The 23,849-nt window shown below is 36.9% G+C and overlaps 1 protein-coding gene across 1 annotated transcript in view; it reads right to left on the bottom strand.

The window, feature by feature from the left end:
* Positions 1-23,849, bottom strand: part of TDRD5 (tudor domain containing 5) — a 110,257-nt gene that overhangs the window by 43,578 nt on the left and 42,830 nt on the right. The window contains exons 7-9 of the mRNA XM_064370799.1: positions 13,116-13,199; positions 9,707-9,763; positions 639-792 (exon numbers count right to left, since the gene is read on the bottom strand). Coding sequence (XP_064226869.1) covers positions 639-792; positions 9,707-9,763; positions 13,116-13,199 — 295 coding nt within the window. The remainder of the gene's footprint in view (positions 1-638; positions 793-9,706; positions 9,764-13,115; positions 13,200-23,849) is intronic.

The raw sequence follows: 23,849 nt of genomic DNA, 5'->3' as shown, positions 1-23,849 counted from the left end.
CCCCCACCTCAAAAAAAAAAAAAATCAAGTGCCCTAAATGCAATATTATCCTGGAGTGGATACAGAAACAGAAAAAGGACATTCTTGGAAAAACTCGTAAAATCAGAATAAAGTCTGGAGTTTAGTTACTACCAATGTACTAACGTTCATTTCTTAGTTTTGATAAATGTATCATGGTAATATATGACATTAATATTAGAAGAAACTGGATGAAAGGTATATTGGAACTCTGTACTACAGAGTTAATGATTTTTCTGTAACAGTAAAATTATCCGAAAATTAAAAGTTTATTTTAAAAAATACAAGTGCTGGGTCCCAGCGCATACCCATTTATTCTGCATCTCTATATATTTCTAAAAAGCTTCTGATGCACGGCCTGAGTTAAGAACAACTGCATTATCAAATCAAAAATTTACAAACTATTTCCTTAAGAATAAAAAAAAATCTAGACAATGAAGAAAGTAAAAATTTAAATTCAGATTGTTTTAATACAGATTAACCTTATTATAATAAATACCACCAGAAAGGAGGTCATTATATACAGAACATTTCATGGCTAGGCATTATTTCACGTTTTGTCTTTGTCCTCATAAGGACAATAAAAATGAGGTTTTGCATCGTACTGTGGTTCTACTCACCAGGAGGCAGAGGCTTCTTATCAGCATCAAACACTACTAAGTCTTGCTGTCCTTCCCTGAACTCAACATGGAGAATGTCACTAAGAGCTCCAACAAGTTCTGTCACATTTAAGAAGCCCAATTTTTTTAGTGACAGTTGCTCCTGAAAAATTACCTGTCAGAAAAACACAGTAATTACATGAATCAGCATTAGATAACAGAAATGTAACATACACAGTTGTCCTTGGACAATGCTTTAATTTAAATTTAGCCAAACTAAATCTTTAAGGGTCAATGAACTCAAGTATTACAGAGTAAAGGCTCGCTTCCATAGCAGTATAAAACAAACCAACAAACCAAGTGACCAATTATCCCCCACCATAAAACTTCTAGGTCAATGTCAAGTTCTTTTTAGAGCATGTGGTAAAGTGAAGTAAAAGTTGTGGGGGGGCTTTTCACCTTTCATTTTTAACAATGTCTGAATATAAAGGAAAAGTCTTCTTTATAATGTAGGAAAATTATTGTTTAAAACTATTTCCTTAAATTTTATTATTTCACCTTAGAAGTTGGAATAAATAAGCAGATACCTATCAGTGTATTTCCCATAGCATACAGTTTTTCTTGCCTCAGAAAAGAAGAAAAGTCATATCCAATAAAGACAGGAGACAATATATATAGGACAGACACATAAAATACATTCCCCAAACAGAAAACATCTCATATGTGTCTTAAAAGGACCATCTATCATCAGTTATTTTATTCCATAGTCAAAAGCATCACCAATATTATTTTAGTTTCATTTATATTAACTCTATCTTACATAAATTCTTAAAACATTAAAAAAAATCTATTCCAAAAGGTTAAAGTGAAATGTTCTCCCAAAGCTGCCTTCAGTCTTCATATTTTGCATGTGCTGCAGGCATTATTCTAAGAAAGACAATTAATGTGTTGCATTTATTGTATGTATTATCCTAAGAAATACTGTGATAAATTTGCTTATTTCTGAGCCTAAAAAACAAAATCTGCTACATCTAAAGACTTTTTTGTTGAGTGACTATCTTCATTCTTTACATGCATTTCATATTGAAAAACTCAATTAGTATATTTTTAATACATCATACAAATTATCTTTTTAATACTAATTTTAATGCTTTCAGTGGAAAACCTGATATGTATCCTCATCTTGGCTCTTCAGGTAGTCTTTCATTTGAATTTTAATATATTATTCTCAATCCTTTCGGTTTTTAAAGTGAACAAGCTTCAGTTTCCTCAATTTATGCTGTGGATTTATTTTTGAGTTTTATATTGGGTTGTTATCTGACAAATTGGTCATGAAAATGTAAGTTGCCATCTTCCAGCTTTCTCCTCTGCACCATGAGATACAAGCAGATGAGAACACAGTGCTCATCTGGATTTCTCAATCACTTTGACTTGATAGCTATTATTCAGAAATCACATTTTCCTTTAGAATTTATCTGTATTTTGGTAAACTGTAATGATGCTGAGTGATCTGATTATTAAAAGGCAGGATGTGAATTTAATCAGGAACTATTTTCAAAATAAACACTTCAGTTAAATTGGCAAACAACTACAACAAAAAAAACATTCCTCAGTCACGTAGCAATCACTTCCCTGGAAGTAACTATTATTGCCAGTTTCTTGTTATAACGTTCCAGAAATTATCAAAACTCAAACATGCTTCAACATAAGATATTACATATACTAGATACATCTTGCTTTTTTCAATTACTGTATCCGTACATGAAACACAGTTGAGTTTTGCTATCTAATCCTGAGACTCAGTTTCTTTCAAAAGGTTAGTCAATTTATTAATATGTCAGATATATTTTATCCTAATTCCTCTGTTATGCTTTCTGCTTTATTGGCTCCCAAATATGAGCAATCAAGAAATTGATGGGCTGGGAAAAGTGACTCATGTCTGTTATCCCAGCAGTTTGGGGGGCTGAGGCAGGAGGGACTGCTTGAGGCCAGGAGTTTGAGACCAGCCTGGGCAACATTTTGAGACGCTGCCTTTACAATTAAAAAAAAAAAAAAAAACTTAGCTGGGCATGACGGCATGTGCCCACAATTCCAGTTACTTGGGAGGCTGAGGCTGCAGTGAGCTATGATTGCACCACTGCACTCCAGCCTGGGCAAGAGTGAGATACTGCCTTTAAAAAAAAGAAAGAAATTGATATATTTCTACTCCCACCCTCCTTATTTTCCTTCCAGCTTCAACCAAACTTTAATTATCCTTTTTTTAGAGTTTAGAGTTATGCCTTCAGATATGTGTATATATCCTGTTTACATAATTTTGTTTCCTCAAAGTCTGACAATCCTATAGTACAAACATTTCCTGCAAATTAACATAATGGATATCCCCCCAGGCTTGATGAGATTCATGTTTGATCTCTTTGACAATACTGTAAGTGATGCTGTGTTCTAAAGAGGGCCACATAACATCTGGTCGTCTCTTTTTTGGTGTTGTTAGGAGCCATTATTAGTCAATTCCTAGATCCATTACTTTGAGGGTTTTCACAGCAACATTCTGTCAATTCCTTTTCATTTGGAACACTCTATAGATGTATGTTTCCCCTAATCCGCTCTTTGCCTATCCAGCAATAGCAACTCATTTAGGAAAGCCAAGATTAAGTGACTGGCTCTCTTAGTTGCCACTTTAAAAGAAAGTGAATTAGTTCCATCATCCTCTATGTTAAGCCATTAGTGTTCTTAGTATCATATAAACTCACAGAATTAAATATATTTGATGGGCTTCAAAACACTGCAATTATTATCCTTACTGCAGCCTGAAATAATTCTTCAAGTGAATTCCTAAGCTCTTCTAATGTGAACCTATTTGTTGTTTTTCTTTTTCTTTTTTCTTTTTTTTCTGAGATGGAGTTTCACTCTTTGTTGCCCAGGCTGTAGTGCAATGGCAAGATCTCAGCTCACTGCAAACTCTGCCTCCCAGTGAACCCAGTTTTTAATAGCTTCCTTGTTGGTTTGATATAACAAGATGTTCCAAGCTCAATTTATGTAACTAGGATATCCCTGTATACACAATATGAATTATCTCCTAATTATTTGCTTTATACCAAATTATACAACAGTGGTCTCAGAATACTACCACCAATATAATGAAAACAAAATACTTTTGCATATGCTCACCATTTCTCCTTCCACCATTTTGTGTAACTGTACTTTGTCTACATTGGCAGAGTACATTGCCACTAAATGCTACATTCTCTCCTCTCTTACCCTCATTTGATCTTAGTTCCACAAATGGCATTCACTTTTAGTTCTTTTATCAACGTCTGTCTAGTGTGATTTTGGTTTTCTGATGCTCATTCTCCAGTAGATTCCTCAGGAAGAGCTCATGAGAACAAGAGTTCCTGAATTCTTGCATGGTGATAATAGCTTGTCTGGCTCTCTGCAATTCAAAGTCAGTTTTGCTAGCTAGAGACTCCTTGGCTCATGTTTTGAGTATATAAAATAAGTTTCTCTCTTTTCATCTAGCATAAAATATTGCTGTGAAAATGTCTAATAATCTAACTTTTGTTTCCTTTATAAGTCACTTGCTGTTTTTGTTTAAATGCCCTGAAAATTTTTTTTTCCTTTAAGTCTAGAAATTTGATATTGGTCATTTTGAGTTGATACTGTCAGATATACAGTGTGCTCTTTCAAACATATAGTCTCAAATCTTCCATTTCCATAAGGTTTATTTGAATTCTAGAATTTACTACTCATTCTGTCCCCTTCTTTGCCTGTTTAATACCTGTCATTTTCTCCCAAATCATCTTTATCTTTCCTTGTTTTTTTCCCTAAGATTTTCTTATGTAAAATTTCAAATACAGAAAAAGTTGCAAGAACTGGATACTGAACTCTATCACCGTATTTGCTATGTCATCTGTGTATCCATCCATCTACCAACCCATCTTATTTTTTATACACATTTCAAAGTGACTTGTAGACATCACTACCCTTTACCCTCAACTAAGCCAGCATGCACATCATTAACTAGAATTCAGTATCTGTTCACCTTTAAGTAAAATTTACATACAGTGAAATGCACACAACTTAAGTTTACCAATTAGCCCTGATAAATGCAAAACTGGGTAACCCAAACCCCTATTCAAGATACAGAACACTTCCATCACCCAGAAAGTTGTCCCTTTTCCAGTCACCCCTAGAGACAAACTTTTTTTCTACCCGAGATTAGCTTTGCCTATTGTATTATTTCATATAAAAGACATTCTGTGGTATATATTCTGCTGTGTGGGACTTACTTCAGCAGCACCTATTTTTCAGATTCATCCACACTTGTTCACGTATCAGCTGTTTACTTCTTTTTAATGTGGAATAGTATTTTGTTGTACAAACATACCACAATTTCTTCATTCATTCCCTTATTGATGAATAGTAGGGTTATTTCCAGTTTTGGGTGGCTACTATGGATAAAGCAGTATGAATACTACCGTGTAAGTCTTTGGAGACACATACTTTGAATAAGTATCTGGCAGTATAATTCTGGGTCAAAGGATAAATATATACTTATAAGAAATTTTAAGAACATTTTCCACAGTAGTTGTACCATTTTATACTTGCACCAAAAATGTATGTCAGTTTATCATGTGTTTATCAGTCACTCATACCTGCCTTTGTCAAGTGTCTGTTCAAACCTTTGGGCCATTTACAAAAAGACTTGTTTGGCTTTTTATTATGGAGCTATAGACTGGTCTTCAAGTATTCTGAATGTAAGCCCTTTGTTAGATGTATTATTGTAAAAATTTCTTCCCAGTTGGTGGTCTATTTGATTTTAAGTCGGGTTTCCTAAATAAAAGCTAATTTTGAAGAGGTCTCTATTAGTTTTCTTTTAACTGATTACTGTTTCTGTGTTCTAAGAAACCTTTGCCTGTCCAGGTCATTAATATATTTTAATTCTTCTAGAAGTTTTAGAGCTTTAATTTTTTCATTTAGGTCTATGATGCACCTTGAAATAATTTTTGTACATAGTGTCAGGTGGGGAGTTGGGATTCATTCTTTTTTCTTGTATTCAGTTGCATCTTGCATTCAGTTGTTCCAGCATCATTTGTTGAAAATATTTTTTCAAACTTCTGGCTTTAAGTAATCTTTACATCTCAGCCTCCCAAAGTGCTGAGGTTACAGAGACCTGAGCCGCCATGCCCAGAGCTGAAAATACTTTCTTATCCCTTTTGAATTCCTTTGGTACCTCTCTCAAAAATTACTTCAGTGCATATGGGAGGATCTCCTATGTATGCACTGTAAGGACAGACAAATTCATGAATTTGTTAGTATCTACAAGTAGCCTGCAAGAATGATGATGGGGACTATATTGAATCTCTACGTTAATAACAATAGTGAGTCTTCTCACCAACTAGTATGCTTACACCTCTCCATTTACTATTCTTCAACTTTTCAACAATGCTATTAGTGTTCGGTGTAGATGATTTATGTTTCTTTTGTTAAATTCATTTCCAAATAATCTGATGTTAGAATAAACAGAATTTTTATAATTCCATTTTCCAATAATTTACTACTTACATATGAAAGTACAATTGATTTCTGTATACTAATCTTGTATCTTTGACCTAATAAACTAGTTCTAGTAGCTTTATCATGGATTCCTTAGTATATTCTACATGAACAACCATGTTTTCTAAAAATAAAGTCTTACTTTTTTTTTTTTTTAAGGTTTTCAAGCCTTTTATTTCCATTTCTTATTACACTGGTTAGAACTTGCAATGCAATGCTGAATAAAAGCAGTATGACTGGATATACTTGCCTTGTTCTAGATTTTAAAGGGGAATTGTTCAGTGTTTCACCATTAAGTATGACAAGTATATTAACAGGTTCTCACAAATACACTTTATCGGAATGGGGAACTTCTTTTCTATTCCTCGTTCAGAATTTTAATTGTGAATGGGTATTGTTAGTATTGGTAATTCTTTTTCTGCAACTACCAAAATAATCACATGGCTTTTCTTCCTTCTTATTCTGTTAAAATGGTAAATTACCTTAATTCCTTTTGAAATGTTACTCCAACCTTGTGCATTCTTAGGAGAAACCCCCTCTTGTTCAGGGAATGCTGAATTCAATTTACTATTGTTTTGTAACAGATTTTTATGTCCAAGTTATAAGAAACATGATCTAATTGGTTTTTTGTAATGTCTATGTCAAGCTTTAGTAGCAGGACAGCATATTCGCAGAGTGAGTTGGGGAGGCCAGGCAGGGTGGCTCATGCCTGTAATCCTAGCACTTTAGGAGGCTGAGGTGGAAGGACTGCTTTAGGCCAGGAGTTAAAAGACCTGCCTAGGCAACACAGTGAGACCCTTCCTCTAAAACAGAATTTTTAATTGGCTGGGTATGGTGGCACATGTCTGTAGTTCCAGCTACTTGGGAGGCTGAGGCAAGAGGATTAATTAAGCCCAGGAGTTCAAGGTTGTAGTAACCCAAGATCATGCCACTGTACTCTAGACTAGGTGAAAATGAGACTCTCTCTTAAAGGGGAAAAAAAAATGAGTTGGGGAGTATTCTCTGCTATTTTAAGAAACAATCTGTGTATGATTAATGTAATTTATTCCTTAAATGCTTTACAGAATTCACCAGCAAAACCAATGTACATTCCTAACTTTTCAGTCTTACTGTCCCACTTCAAATAAAATATAAGAATCTTGCAACCCTGGAGTTCCAGGTACTGCCCTTTACTCATTATTCAGTAGTTTTCATATCCATTACATTTTCATGTTATAAACTCAATTATTTAATGCTGTAATTTTTGCTTTAAACAGTCATATATTTTAACTGATCAAAAAAGGCAGTCTTTTATATATGCCCACATATTTACTACATCCTTTGTTCAATCCTTCCTGAAGCTTAAAGTTCCTATCTGGCATTTTTCCTTCAGTCTGAAGAATGTTATTTAGCATTCTTATAGAACCAGTCTGCTTGCAATTCTGATTATCTGAAAATGTCTATTTCATCTTCATTCTTGCTATTATCACGGGATATAAAATATTGGGTTAACAGTGCTTTTGAGTACATTAAAGATGCTATTCCACTGTCTTCTAGCATTGCTTCTAATGAGAGGTCAGTCATTATTTGTATCACTATTCTCCTGTATGAAGTGTGTCATTTTTTCTCTGGCTGTTTTCAGAATTTTCTACTTATATTTGGTTTTCTGCATTTTTACTATGATGTGCCTATGTAAGGTTTTCTCTGTATTATTTGTTTGGGGTTTTCTGGGCTTCTTAGATTTATAAACTTCTTTCACAAGATAAGGAAAATATGGGGCCATTATTTTTTCAAATATATTTCTGCTGTGCTTTCTTGGGACTCCAATTATATAAATAGATATAATAGTCCATTTGGTATTATTCCACAGGCCTCAAGTCTCTCAAGTTCTTTTTTGCTTCTCTGTTCTTCAAACTGGATAATTTCTATTGATCTGTCTTGAAGTTTACTAAAGCCTTCTTCTGCCATTTCCAATTTGTTCTTAGTGAATTTTTTTACTTCAGATATTTTAAGTTATGAAAATCACTTGGTTTTTATAGTTTTTTTTTCTGTACTGAAATATCTTACCTGCTCATTTACTCTGAATAATACATATTCCTTCATATCTTCAACAAGGTTATAAGAGTTACTTTAAAACCTTCTTTGCTAATTTCTACATCTGCATCATCTCAGAGACAGTTTCCATGGATCACCTTCTCTTTATCAAGGGGTCCCCTTTTCTTGCTTCTTACTACATCTAGTAATTTTGGTTTGTATTGCAGACATCATGATAGATGTAGTGTAGAGACTCTGGAATCCTTTACCCTCCTTTGAAGAGTATTGTTTTTTGATTTAAGTTTGGCTGAATTTAACCCAAAATCTGCCACCCTGTGATGGGCAACAGCTGAAATATCTTCAGTTCTTTTACCCTTAAAAGAACAGAGGCTGCTCTATGTGCACCCTAAGCATGTGCAGTTCAAAGGTCGGCAGACATCTGAGCAGAGCTTACGTGCCAGGCACTGTACCAAGTGCCTTATTTTTAAGTCATTTAAACTTCACAAAACTCTATAACTAACATATTGAACATATCTTGAACTAACATATTGTCTATATGATAGCACACAGAATTATGTATCTTAACCATTATGCTACACTATCTTACACTATCTTTTTTTTTTTTTTTTTTTTTTTTACCTGTAAATATACTATAGTTTTCATGGCATAGTAAAGAGTTAGGATTCTGAAGCCAGACTGCCCAGATTCAAATCTTGTCTCCACCTATTACTGGAAGTCTAATGCTTATGCAAGTCACTTTTCTGTGCCTCTATTTGTTGTGAAAACAAAATGAACATATGCCCACATGAAAGATGCTCCGGATAGAGCCTGGCACACACCTAATATACATATAGGACTTATCTTTTTAAAAACGATATATGGCATTATCTGAATTATTCTGCAACTTGACTTTTTTTCACTCAACATTATGGTTTTAAACATGATCCATGTTGTAGATTTATTTTATACTACTACATACAATCCCGTTGTATAAATGTCAATCTCTATTTACCCATTATCCTACTGATGACGATCTGTCTCTCATTTGTTCCTATGCTGTGCTGTGCACTTCTTTACATGTCTTCATGTATACATGTGAAAGAGTTTCTCTAGCGTGCATATGTAAAAGTGGAACTACTGGATCCCTGAGGGTACATACCTTCAACTTTACTTGATAATGAAAAATGCTTTCTAAAAGCGTTTTGTCCCACAAACAGTGTATGAGCTATTCTGCTTTTCTGCATCCCCACTGACACTCGGCATAATATTGTCAGACACTAATAAGATAATCTTTATTCTAATAATAACAGTGAGTAGTAAAAATTTCCTTCCTATGCACAATCAAGTATTTGTTAAAGATCATATTCTCAACTCTCATAATAAAGATACTAAAATGCAAAACAAAATGTTTCTGTTTTAGAACATAGACCTGGAGAATCCAAGGAAGAGCCACAAAATTTCCATCTTTCACAAGAAATATAAGCCATAAAAAAATCAGGGTTGGGGAGGAACAAAACACTTACCTCATACTCTCCAAGCAGTTTAGAAATAAACAAACCCTCTGGGAACTTAGATACAACCTAATAAATAAAAAGTGAAATACAATATAGACACAACTGAAATGCTGAGTGACAAAATATCAACATTATATAAACAAACAAACACAAAAGTAACATTATTAAATGAATTTTAGTCATACTACATTTTTTTTAAATAAGTTTCCAGTTTTAAAAAACATTATAATAAAAGGGACTGTGATTTCGAACATTTCCAGAGTTGAGAAACCATTATTACACGATATTGCAATGCCACAACTCTCCAGAAATTCCTGCACTTCTTTAAGCCAACACATTTAGCTTAGCTCACATAAAACATTCTATAGCACAATTTCAAGCATTTTAATTGTTAGAAAAGAAATGCAATGAACACTATAGAAAACTTAGGAAAATAAAGTTAAGCAAAAATAAAAGATCCATAGACAGCATTATCCATATGTACATAAAAAAATCTGTATTTGATATTAAAATAAGGTCAATATTTCTATAACCAGCTTTTAAATATCATACTAAAGACATCTCTCCCTGTCAGTAATAACAGATCAACATTTTTACTGGCCACAGATTTTTCAAAATATTAAAAACACCTAAATTTATTTGATTCTCTATTTTGTTTCTTATTTTTCATGACAAATATTGCAATGATTATCCTCATGCTTGAGTTCTGCACACTTGTTCAATGATTTTTAGGGTAACATCCTGAAAGTAGATTTACTCTATCCCAATAAAGTACAAAAATCTTTGTTTTCTTAATTTTTCCAGATATATTTTATATAGAATTCTAATTCAAGCTTTGGAAAAATAAAAAGTAAAAATTATTTCAAAATCCTGTGACCCAGAGGCAGCCATTACTGCATTCAGAGAAACATCCTTTCAGAAACTCCTTATGTGTGCACGTTATTCATAATTTTATATGAAAGAACAATTCTAAACACGCCATTCTATACGACCTGTTTTTAAAGTCCAACAACATGTCAAGGAGAAACTTCCATATCAACTGAGACACACATGAACATTCTCATAAGCTACATGACATTCCCTAGTATAGAGAATATCCACTATTGATATGTAACTAATCCTTTAAAATCAATGCCTAATTTTTCTCTAATTTTTGGTACCACAAAAAAAAAGTTGTATTTACTCTTGTAATCCCAGGGCTTTGGGAGACTGAGGTGGGAGAATGTCTAAGGCCAGGAGTTCAAGACAGGCCTGGGAAACATAGCAAGACCTTGTCTCTATAAAACTTTTTCAATTAGCTGGGTGTAGTGGCATGTACCTGCAGTCCCCGCTACTCGGGAGGCTGATGTGAGAGGATTCCTTGAGCCCAGGAGTTGGTGGTGCAGTGAGCTATGACTGTACCACAGCATTCTAGCCTGGGTGACATAGTAAGACCTTGTCTCTTAAAAAAAGAAAAAAGGTCATATTGAACATCCTTTAACAAGTAATTTGTTGCATACTTGCTCAAGTGTCTAAACAAACAAACAAAAAAACAGGGCCTAAACGCATCAAGGTTTTTGCATCTCTCATAGTAAAATCATGACAGTTGAAATGGAATAATATAAGGCAGTACAAGCTATAATAGAACCTGGATTACTCAAATCAGGATTAACAGCTCCCACCAAAAATTTAAGTGTACATAACTCTTTGGCTCAATACATAACACCAAAGAGTTTTCACTTATTAGTAAGGCAAAACAAATAAGAGCAACAATATGAACAGGCAATGCACGTAAAAAATATATGTGACCACTAAGCATATGAAACGATGCTTAACGTAAAAATCAAAAGATATAAACCAAAACAACATGATTGGATAGTAACACTAGTCAGTGGGAGTATTGTTGGGAAAATCAGCAAAGGCGAAAGGACTTACAGAGTGCCTATATAAATGGGTTATGAGTAACATATAAACAAGGAATGCAAACAGCGGAAGGCCGCAGGAGGCCTCTGAGGAGGAAGGCCTCTTCATGCCTCATATTCCAGTGCAGAGTGACCTAGGCTCTGTTACCATAAACGTGCTCAAGGATATAAAACCCCTTTGTACCACTATGGCATAGGCAGACTTGTAGGCTCCTTGTAAGGCCTGAGTTCCACCAGCTGCACATAGATAATTAAAGATAACCACATGTTCTCATTTTGTGAAACTCTCAAACTGCCACTGTTATCAATCCTTAGAATGACACACCAGTTCCGGCTCACTGATTCACTCCACCATCACTCCACCCCTACCCTATGGATCAAAGTGATTGTAACCAATAAACAGAGTAGATGATCAGAGCTCGGGGCCTTCACTGCCTTCACTGCCAGAGTAATAAAGTGATGGCCCCCTGGTCCCACTATCTCTTTTAATCTGTCTTTTTCTCATTCCTTTGTCACCACTGAACTCAGGGTATCCAACAAGTGATGTAGGGCTAGATCCCTACATTCTGGTGCCAAATGTGGGGGCTCATGGATCCCTACGTTCTGGCACCCAATGTGTAGGGCTCATGGATTCCCTACATTCTGGCATACCAACGTGTAGGCCTCATGGATTCTCAACAAGTACAAATTTGTTCAAACATTTTAGAGGGCAATTTAGTAATATTTATAATCAAAACGTAAGATACCTCTGACTAGCAATTCCACTTCTAGAAAAATGTCCATAGACATTAACTGGAGCACTTTTTTTATAGCCAGAGATAAAAACACCAAAACTTTAATTAATCATGGATCTCTACATGAAACAGAGCGCATCAACATAATGGAACACCACGCACTGGAATAATACTTAATGGACATGTATTAAATTGGTATTGGGAAAGATCTAGAACTGTTTGTCAACAGTGATCTGTGGGGATGAAGGAAAGAAGGAAAGGAAGAGAGGACTCCTGCAAGAACTTATCTGCTAAATAGTTATATGTTAATTTTTTTTTTAAGATGAAGTCTCACTCTGTCACCCAGGCAGGAGTACAGTGCCACGATCTCAGCTCATTGCAACCTCTGCGTCCCAGGTTCAAATGATTCTCCTGCCTCAGCCTCCTGAGTAGTTAGGATTATAAGCGCCCGCCACTACACCAGCTAATTTTTTATATTTTTAGTAGTGACAGGGTTTCACCATGTTAGCCAGGTTGGTCTGGAACTCCTGATCTTGTGATTCACCTGCCTCAGCCTCCCAAACTGCTGAGATTATGGGGATGGGCCACTAAGCCTGGCCTACATTAAAAATTTTTAGGAGTACGTATTCCGTTTCTTATTCTAAAAAAATTGTCACTTAGTTTACAGTATATTAGAAAAGATTAGATGTAAATATAAAACTAATACTTGCAGACAAACTCAAGCACAAATGACATATATATTTATAAATCAATTATTGTTTCCCAGAAACAGAAATTACTCACAAATTTTATCTTATGTTTTAGTTCTGGACTGATAGTTCCTCCAGGTCCAATTTGTGCAATAACTGATTTGAATGTGTTCTCCAGCTATGAAAGAAGAAAAAAAAAGTCAAGTCACAGTCCCCCTGCCCAAAGACAGTCAAAGGTAGATCTAAACAATATGTAAAGAAAAATATCTATAAAAGGAGATGTACTGCAATTAAATAGACAAAATACTGTTCTTTAGAGGAACTGTAATATTTCATACCATATAAAATACACTTAGAGTAGACAGAATCATTATGAAACTAAATGCTGAGGAATTTTCTGGGCTAACATTAACAATTATTCTAGAGTCTACTACTCAATCCCCTACTCTTACCCAGAAAGAACTTTTGTTATCTTTTTCTACTTATAAATTTTCTACTTATAAAAGTATTCTGTATTTATTAAAAACATACTCAATGAATGCCTAATGCAGGGAAGAGATGGGATGGTGGAACGTCACTAGATGGTGGGACAACTGGCCCTAAAGGGCAGGAAGGAAAAGTTCTTCTGTTGTAATAGAAGCAAAGGGAGGGGGAGAAAAGGTAGGGTACACGGAAAGGCTCTGTGAATGTGGAATCAGAAGGTACAGAGAGTTACTATCTGATAGCTCCAGCATTCTCTGTGAGTTCAGAAGCAAGGCCCACTCCTGAAAGCAGAAAGAAAGAGGAGGGAGGTCAGACATTTGAGAAAGTAGAAAAAGTGGAAAAATAACGTTCAGGAAATATTGGATGATAATATAAACTTAGTAGGTAGGAAGTCAGGACAGGAGGAATCTGAGTTAAGGCAGTAGGAGTCTGAGGATTTTAGTAGAGAGAAGCCAATGGCATACAGAGGCCCCACTAAAATAAAATGATCATGCATGGGAATAATTAAAAAGTAAGCTGGAAGGACAGGAGGGTGTAATGGGAAAGTAGCAGGGAGCATATCCATTTAGCCAAGGTCCAGTGAAGAGCTACAGCTGGAGAACTTGAGCAGAGTTAAAGATCGTGGAGTTATGCTCAATCAACCTTAAAGATGATAACTCAACGTTAAAAAAAAAAAAAAAAGAAGTCACAAAGATATAAAGAAAAATACCAATTGCTGAAAATCTTACCACCCAGACACAATCACTATTAATACTTTTTCCTTCCAAGCCATTTCTTTAGGTCTTTTTACTCTTACTTGGTCTGACATCACTTACAAACTGTGTGACCTTTTAGGTCTCAGTTTCTTCACTTGAAAAATGAACAAGAAAACTAAATGTGGTGAGGCACGTAGAGTACACAACATAATGCCTGGCACATGGTGTGAGCATGACCCTTGCCTGTTTCTCCAGCAAGCAGCGCTCACTGTGGCAGGATTCTCCCTCTGGCACTGACTATTCTTCTTTCCATCCAATATCACTTGCACAACATTCAGCAGAAATCCCTCCAAGTTTTGGTAAGTGCATGGCTCCCTATCAAACTTCTGAGGGGTTTTCCCTATTTTCACATTTTCTTGGGCGTTTCCACAGGTCTGGGAAGGAGAGGATTCGATATCTGGATTACATCATTAACAAAAGGTTCTAGCCCTTGGTCTTGGATCCTTTACATTTCTTCTGTAGTTGCCATGAGATAATTTTCTAAAGCTCTCCCTGTGAACAATAAGATAATCTTTCTGACGATAACTGATCTTTCCTATCTGAACCATTCTTTCACTATTTGCAGATTCAATAACAATAACTTATTAAATTATCACTGTGCTAAGTGTTTCAGGGACAAAAAAAAAAGATTACCTTTGACAGCGTAATTCCTCTCAAGGCACTTATAATTAAGTAGAAAAGTGAGATCAACACATGAGCATCTATAACCTAAGGCTGGCTGTGTCATTAAGCTGTAAACATACAGAAGGCTTCCTTTTAGAAGGACCTTGCAGGATGGGGAGAATTCTGCAGAGAGACATGGTAGAGAGAACACTGAAGGTAGAAGGAATTTCATAAAGGAAATTGAACAAAATAGTTTGCCTAAGGCATTGGAAAAATAGTGAAAGAAAAACTAGAAAGGTGGATTAATGTTATATTATGGAATACCTTCAATGCCAAGCTAAGGAGTTTTTCTTGGTTATAGAGGCAAAAACAGAGATACTGCTATTAGGGATTTTTAGCAAAGGAGACAGATTTTCAGAACTGTAATCTGGCAACAGAAAATCTGATTGGATGGGTGGACAACCAGTTAGGAAACCACTGCAACTCTCTAGGCAAGAGTTTTAACTAGAGTACTGGAAGAGAACAGAAAAGAAGGGATAGGACAAACGTAGAATCTGCAGAAATTAGGAAAGACAGTGGAGAGGAAGGCATTGCCGATTCTACAGGGATGAATGATGAGACCAGAGAAATAGACTCAAGGACCTCAAATTCTGTGTAAGAAACGAAAGTACTGTGGAACAGAGAGGTAGGCTTTTCTGGCTTTTAATCAATTTTAAGAGTTTGGAAAACTGGGAGGTAAATGGCAGGATGGTGATTACAGACTTGTGTCTCTCTGGATCATGGCTTATGACAAGGGCCAGCAAACTATGGCCTCTTTTTGTGCTTCCCATAAGCTACGAATGGTTATGATATTTTTAAATGGCTGTGGGAAAAGATATTTTGTGACATGTGAAAATTATATAAAATTCAAATTTCAGTGTCCATAGTTTTATTGGAACACAGCCATAGTCTGTCATTCATATAATGCCTACGGCTGCTCTTGCACTACAAGGAGAGTGTTTAGCAGATGCAGAGAACATTTAGCCTACAAGGCCTCAAATATTTACTATGTAATCTGCTAGAGAACATATTTGCCAATCTTTAGTTTAATATAGCAAAATGATGAGCTTTTAGCTAGGAATAGAATGCTTCTGAAAAATGTAAAAAAAAGTTTCTCTCAAGTAAAATGTCTAAATTAAGGTGACTTTAAACTGAATGCGGTGGAGATTTTTTTAATTCCAGGAAAAGTTGGGGATATCTATAATTATAGAGGGCAGAAGTCAATGTGGGAGGGAGAAGAAAGATTGGGAGGTAATCAGTGATTTCAACAATGCTTTTAGTCTCAGATGCTTATACACCAAAAATGAAGAATGGGCAATAAATTAAGTGAATGAGATAGAACTAGAAAATGAAGATAGAAAGTGACAAAATAAGCTATACTCAGATAGGAGCTTAAAGGACCAAAGAAGAGAAAGAGCTTTAAATCAAAAAGCTACACTCTTCAGAAAAATGAACCAAAACATGAATAGGCAATAAAAAAGAAGACTAGCCAATTAAAGCATAAAGCTCAACCTCAAATACACATTAACGGATATAGTTATTTGCTCATCAAATTATAAAATTTTTAAAATACCCATTTATTCATTCAATAAATATGTATTGAGATCATACTATGTGCTTCACACTGTACAGAGGTAAATGGACTAGATAAGGTCCTTGTCCTCATGGAACTCACAGAGATAAACCTGAATCAATCATATATATATAATTACAATTATCATAAATATAGTGAAAAAACCCAGAGTCCACATGATCTCACTTATATGGGAAGTGCACAAAAGTCAAACTTGTAGACACAGAGTAAAATGGTGGTTACCAGACACTAAGGGGTGGGAGGATTAAGAAGATGTTGGCCAAAAGACACAAAATTTCAGTTAGGAGGAGTAAGTTCAAGAGATCTATTGTGTATCATGTTGACTACACTCAACAATATATTGTGTATTTGAAAATTAAGAGTGAATTTTAAGTGTTCTCGTCACAAAAAAATGATGATTAAGTACGTGAGGTAATATATGTTAAATAGCTTGATTTAGCCATTTCACAATGCAGACATCAAAACATCAACTTGTACACTGTATGTAAAATTTTTACTCGTCAATTAAAAATATTTTTAAACCCCCCCTCCCTCGAGTGTCATGAAAGAATAATATGCCTGAAGGTATCAGAAAGGGAACGTGGGTGGGTGGGGAGGAATCTCTGAAGGAAAGTGTCTATTTGTACCGAGTACTAGCAAACGTACAAGTAAAGGAACACACACACATCCTATGCGAGTGTCAACTGTAACAATTCTTATGAATGACAACCTAACCATATACAGAATAAGCCATAAAAGTAAACATTCCTTTCAATCAGTGATAGCTCATCTAGAAATTTATCCTGTGGAGTAACAGAGATGTGTGCAAACTTGAGCAAGATTTTCATCATAAGGTTATTTTTCATCGCAAAAACTGAAAATAGAGCAAATGCCCAACTTATATTACAAGTTAAATTATGGCACATTCATACTATCATTTAAAATTATGTTGCATTAGAATATTTAATAATGTGGCACATTCACAATGCATGAGAGAAAAAAAAAAGCAGGTCATAAACTAAGAACCAGAATGACTTCAATTTTTTTAAGTCAAATTTTCATGGGATAAAAGTACATAGGTAATTTTTATTTTCTTTTGTGTTTTCTGTATTTCAAGTTTTCTGTAATCAATCTGTATTACTTTTGTAATAAAAAAAATTTTAAAGCAGACACCTGGATAATTTAAAGGCATTATCTAGTGAAGAAAGCATTTTGGAAAGAGGATGTACAAGGCTAAAAGCAAAAAGAAACAGAAGTTACATCTCAGATGAATATACTTCAGACCTTTTGGCCATATGGGAAAACATTAATACATTTCTTACAAAGATCACAAAACTGGCACAGAAACATACAGCAATGCTTTCAACTGCTTAAATATTTGTCAGGTATATGCTATAGTATAGGTGTATCCCTCTCTACCCCTCACTCCCCAAACCCCTAAGTTGAAATCCTAACCCCTAAGGTGATAGTATTAGGAGGTGGAGCCTTTAGGAGGTGATTAGGTCATGAGGGAAAGGCCCCTGTGAGTGGGTTATTGCCCTTATAAGAGAGGCCTTGGTGAGATTCCTTGCCTCTTTTGAATTGTGAGGACAAAATGAAAGACTTCTATGAATGAGAAAGAAGGCTCTCACTAGATACCTTAGGTGCCAGAGCCATGATCTTGGATTTCTCAGCCTTTAAGAATGTTGAAAAATGAATGTTTTGTTGTTTACAAGCCACCCAGTTTGTGGTAGCTTATTACAGCAGCCAGAACTAAGATCTTACAAATAGAATTATGTAGGGTCTGACTTATTTGACTAAAAGCCAGGCAGTATGGAATTTGATTTGCCATACTAAATACTTCATCTGAACGTGTGAGAAAATAGCTACGGAAAAGCTACTCAGAGTTGGCCAGAGAATATAACCCCCAGAGAACTGCATTGATTAACCCACTGAATAGCTCCTTCTGATAAATGTTAATATATCCAATTATTTATCAGAGATACTCTTGAACTACAGTTGAGTCAGGTTACCAGGTGAAATAAAATGTTTCACTTCTTATATGTAATGCCAAGCACAGCATCTAATTCATGTAAAAACTATCAATTGTTTAGGCACAAATTAAGTTAGGTGCAAACTATGACCACCCTGATTTTGTTTAGATGAGAAGATATTTCTTTATAAGTCCAAGTTTACCTACTTTAATCTTGTGGTGAATGTTACAATAAGGTTTTGAATCTGTAAGACAGAGGGCAGGGAATAAGTAGAATGGGGTACTCTTTTGAGACAAAGTCTCACTCTGTTGCCCAGGCTGCAGTGCAGTGGCATAGTCTCAGCTCACTGTAACCTCTGCCTCCTGGGTTCAAGTGATTCTCCTGTCTCAGCCTCCCAAGTAGCTGGGACTACAGGCATGCACCACCACACCCCAGCTAATTCTTGTATTTTTAGCAGAGATGGGGTTTCACCATGTTGGCCAGGCTGGTCTCAAACTTCTGACCTCAAGTGATGTGCCCACCTCTGCCTCCCAAAGTGCTAGGATTACAGGCATGAGCCACTGCACCTGGCAGGAGGGTATACTCTTAAATGATATTAATGCTAGAGATCCTAGAAATACCAGATCTGTTCCTTGACAAATTGCTACTCTAAAAGGTAAATACCTATTAATGGAAAGTAAAGTAATATGGGGTCTAGAACTACACACAATGCAGAAAATTTTGATGACCTGGGCTGGACACAGCATCTGAGGCTTCACCCACTAGAAAATATAGCTAAATCCATATGCTATCCACCCATTAAAATTTTCATTTCTCCTCTACATTCCCTCTCAAGAAGTCAAAATAAAACGGAATGCTTTTCAAAAGAGGCCTTAAACTGTTTTAACAAATTGCTTTGTGAAATAAAGCAATGGGCAGGGGTGGAATACAGATGGCCAAGCCAGGCTGTTTCTCTTACAGGAGGAAAATGAAGACATTCTGATCCTTGTTTTACAAAGGAAAAACTTTTTTTCTTTTTAATAATATTTCCTTATGACAAAAATAATGCATGTTCACTATGGAACAACAAAAGATACAGATGATCAAAAAGAGAAAAGTTTATACTTTGTTATTTTTATAGGCATACAAAAACACAAAGTTGTAGAGTTTTGATGGAACACCTAGCAAACTACTAGATCCACAGTTTTGAAGCAATGGAATACTTGACTTTTTGAAAACAGGATTATGTGAGGTCTGATAATTATGTAGTATTTGTCCTACCATAAATTAAAATACATAGTTTAGGAATTAGAAACCCCTCTCAGAACAAGATTTAAATTCTTCTGGTTGCAAAAACTTCAACTGGAAGTAAAATGTGGTCATCAGGCTGCATCTATGAGAAATTATTAGAGCTGCAAAACTCAGGATGAAACTCAAAGAAAATATAGAATAATGTGTATCTGCATCTCTCTCACTCCTCAACTTGGAGTCACGTCATGAGCAAATGTCCACAGCTCTGCATTCGTTATTGACTAGCTCTCACAGTTAAAAGGTAGAGTCTTCCTGCTAAATGCTAAAGAGTGAAAAGCTTCTGAAAAAGAAATATACGAAGATGGCCGATTAGGAGGAACTCGGGATTGCAGCTCCGGGAGAAGGCGCAGAGGGTGAGTGGACGCCGCATTTCCAGACGGATTTTTACTGCCCACAGACCAGGAGATTCACAGGAGGAGGAGCCCCACGGGTCACCAGCACCGCTGGTCTGACCGGCGTGGCCGCTTGGCCTACGCCCTGGGACGGGGGGCAGCGGCTCGTTGAGCAGAGTGAGAAAGACTGAGTCCCCTCTGAGCCAGCAAGGGTAGCCTGAAGCAGGAAGTCAAGCCAGGAGATTCCTGGGCAAGGGCGCACCACGAATCTCAGAGCCGCTGCTTAGGCTGAGGCAGCAGCTCACAGGGCAGCAGACTTTTACTGCCCACGGACCAGGAGATTCACAGACGGAGGAGCTCCACGGGTTGCCAGCACCGCTGGTTGGACCGGAGCGGCCGCTCGGCCAACACCTGGGGCAGGGGGCAGTGGCTCCTTGTGCAGCGTGAACAAGACTGGGTCCCCTCTGGGCCAGCAAGGGGAGCTGAGGCAGGGAGTCAAGCCAAGAGATTCCCGGGCAAAGAGGGCGCCACGGGAAGCACGGCTGAACCCGGGACGGTCCAGCTCAGTGGGGGAGGGGCGTCCCCCACCAGGAAACACCCTGCAGTTCCCAGGGCAATTTGCAGTAACCAAGGTAACCCGCCACAACAGAGACTCCGTCACTACAGGGGCGGGCCAGCATAGCAGAAGCAGTTCTAACTGCACCCATATAAACAGGACTGCAGGGAAGTTCACACGGAACCTGGGCGGAGCCCACAGCAGCTCAGCGAAGCCTCTGCAGGCTGAGTGTGACTAGGCTGCCACCTTGTGGGCAGGGATAACGATAGCAAGACAGCGGGAAATCATAAAGCCCTAACTCCCTGGGACAGAACACCTGGGGGGAAGAAAAGGGGGTTTATGAGTTCAGCTGCTGCAGACTTAAAATTACCAAAATCAGAAAGACAGCAACTACAAAGTCGATAGGTGGATAAATCCACAAAGATGGGAAGAAACCAGCGCAAAAAGGATGAAAACACCTGAAACCAGAACACCTCTCCTCCTACAAGGGAGCACAACTCCTCACCAGCAAGGGAACAAGACTGGATGGAGAATGAGTGTGATGAAATGATAGAATCAGCTTTCAGAAAATGGATAATAAGAAACTTCCGTGAGCTAAAAGAACATGTTCTAACCCAATGCAAAGAAATCAAGAACCTTGAAAAAAGACTTGACGAAATGCTAACGAGAATGGACAACTTAGAGAGGAATATGAGTGAATTGATGGAGCTGAAAAACACAACACGAGAACTTCGCGAAGCAAGCACAAGTTTCAATAGCCGAATTGACCAAGCAGAAGAAAGGATATCAGAGGTCGAAGATCGACTGAATGAAATAAAACGAGAAGGCAAGATTAGAGAAAACAGGGTAAAAAGGAATGAACACAGTCAACAAGAATTATGGGACTATGTGAAAAGACCTCATCTACGTTTTGATAGGTGTACCTGAATGTGACGAAGAGAATGCATCCAAGCTGGAAAATACTCTTCAAGATATTATCCAGGAAAACTTCCCCAACCTAGCAAGGCAGGACAATATTCAAGTCCAGGAAATACAGAGAACACTACAAAGATACTCCTCTAGAAGAGCAACCCCAAGGCACATAATCATCAGATTCACCAGGGTCGAAATGAAGGAGAAAATACTAAGGGCAGCCAGAGAGAAAGGTCAGGTTACCCATAAAGGAAAGCCCATCAGACTCACAGCAGATCTCTCAGCAGAAACCCTACAGGCCAGAAGACAGTGGGGGCCAATATTCAACATCCTTAAAGAAAATAACTTTCAACCCAGAATTTCATATCCAGCCAAATTAAGCTTCATAAGTGAAGGAAAAATAAAATCCTTTGAGAACAAGCAAGTACTCAGAGACTTCATCACCACCAGACGAGCTCTACAAGAGCTCCTGAAGGAGGCACTACACATAGAAAAGAACAACCAGTACCAGCCACTCTAAAAACACACGAAATGGTAAAGAGCATCAATACAATGAAGAATCTGCATCAACCAATGGGCAAAACAGCCAGCTAGCATCAAAATGACAGGATCAAATTCACACTTAACAATATTAACCCTAAATGTAAACGGACTAAATGCCCCAATCAAAAGACACAGACTGGCAAATTGGATAAAAAGCCAAAACCCATCAGTGTGCTGTATCCAGGAAACCCACCTCACATGCAAGGATACACAAAGGCTCAAAATAAAGGGATGGAGGAAGATTTACCAACCAAATGGAGAGCAAGAAAAAGCAGGAGTTGCAATTCTCATCTCTGATAAAATAGACTTTAAAGCAACAAAGATCAAAAGAGACAAAGAAGGACATTACATAATGGTAAAAGGATCAATGCAACAAGAAGAGCTAACGATCCTAAATATATATGCACCTAATACAGGAGCACCCAGATACATAAGGCAACTTCTTAAAGACTTACAAAGAGACCTAGACTCCCACACAACAATAGTGGGAAACTTCAACACACCATTGTCAATATTAGACAGATCAACGAGACAGAAAATTAACAAGGATATCCAGGATTTGAACTCAGACCTGGAACAAGCAAGCCTAATAGACATATACAGAACTCTCCACCCCAAATCCACAGAATATACATTCTTCTCAGCACCACATCACACCTACTCTAAAATGGACCACATAATTGGAAGTAAATCACTCCTCAGCAAATGCAAAAGAACGGAAACCATAACAAACAGTCTCTCAGACCACAGTGCAATCAAGTTAGAACTCAGAATTCAGAAGCCAACCCAGAACCGCACAGCCTCATGGAAATTGAACAACTTTCTCCTGAATGTTGACTGGATAAACAATGAAATGAAGGCAGAAATAAAGATGTTCTTCGAAACCAACAAGAATGAAGACACCACATACCAGAATCTCTGGGACACATTTAAAGCAGTCTCTAGAGGAAAATATATAGCAATAAGTGCACACATGAGAAGAAAGGAGAGATCTAAAATTGACACTCTATCATCAAAATTGAAAGAGCTAGAGGAGCAAGATCAAAAAAACTCAAAACCTAGCAGAAGACAAGAAATAACTAAGATCAAAGCAGAATTGAAGGAGATAGAGACACGAAAAACCCTACAAAAAAAATCAATAAATCCAGGAGCTGGTTTTTTGAAAAGATCAACAAAATAGACAGACCACTAGCCAGATTAATAAAAAAGAAAAGAGAGAATAACCAAATAGATGCAATAAAAAATGATAAAGGGGGTATCACCACAGATTCCACAGAAATTCAAACCATCATCAGAGATTATTACAAACAACTCTATGCACATAAACTAGAAAACCTGAAAGAAATGGATAAATTCCTGGACAGTTGCCTCCTCCCAAGCCTAAACCAGGAAGAAGTCAAAACCCTGAATAGACCAGTAACAAGGTCGGAAGTCGAGGCAGCAATTAAGAGCCTACCACCCAAAAAAAGCCCAGGTCCAGATGGGTTCACAGCTGAATTCTACCAGACATACAAAGAGGAACTGGTACCATTCCTACTGAAACTATTCCAAATAATCCAAAAAGAGGGAATCCTTCCCAAATCATTTTATGAGATCAACATCATCCTAATACCAAAACCCAGCAGAGACTCAACAAGAAAAGAAAACTACAGGCCAATATCCATGATGAACATAGATGCAAAAATCTTCAATAAAATACTGGCAAGCCGATTGCAACAGCACATCAAAAAGCTTATCCACCATGATCAAGTAGGATTCATCCCGGGGAT

This window comes from Aotus nancymaae, unplaced genomic scaffold (assembly GCF_030222135.1).
Source record: "Aotus nancymaae isolate 86718 unplaced genomic scaffold, 86718_ANA_hifiasm-v0.15.2.pri h1tg000108l, whole genome shotgun sequence".
NCBI lineage: Eukaryota > Metazoa > Chordata > Mammalia > Primates > Aotidae > Aotus > Aotus nancymaae.
The sequence above is the reverse complement of the archived record's forward strand: the minus strand, read 5'-3'. Positions and strand labels throughout refer to the sequence as shown.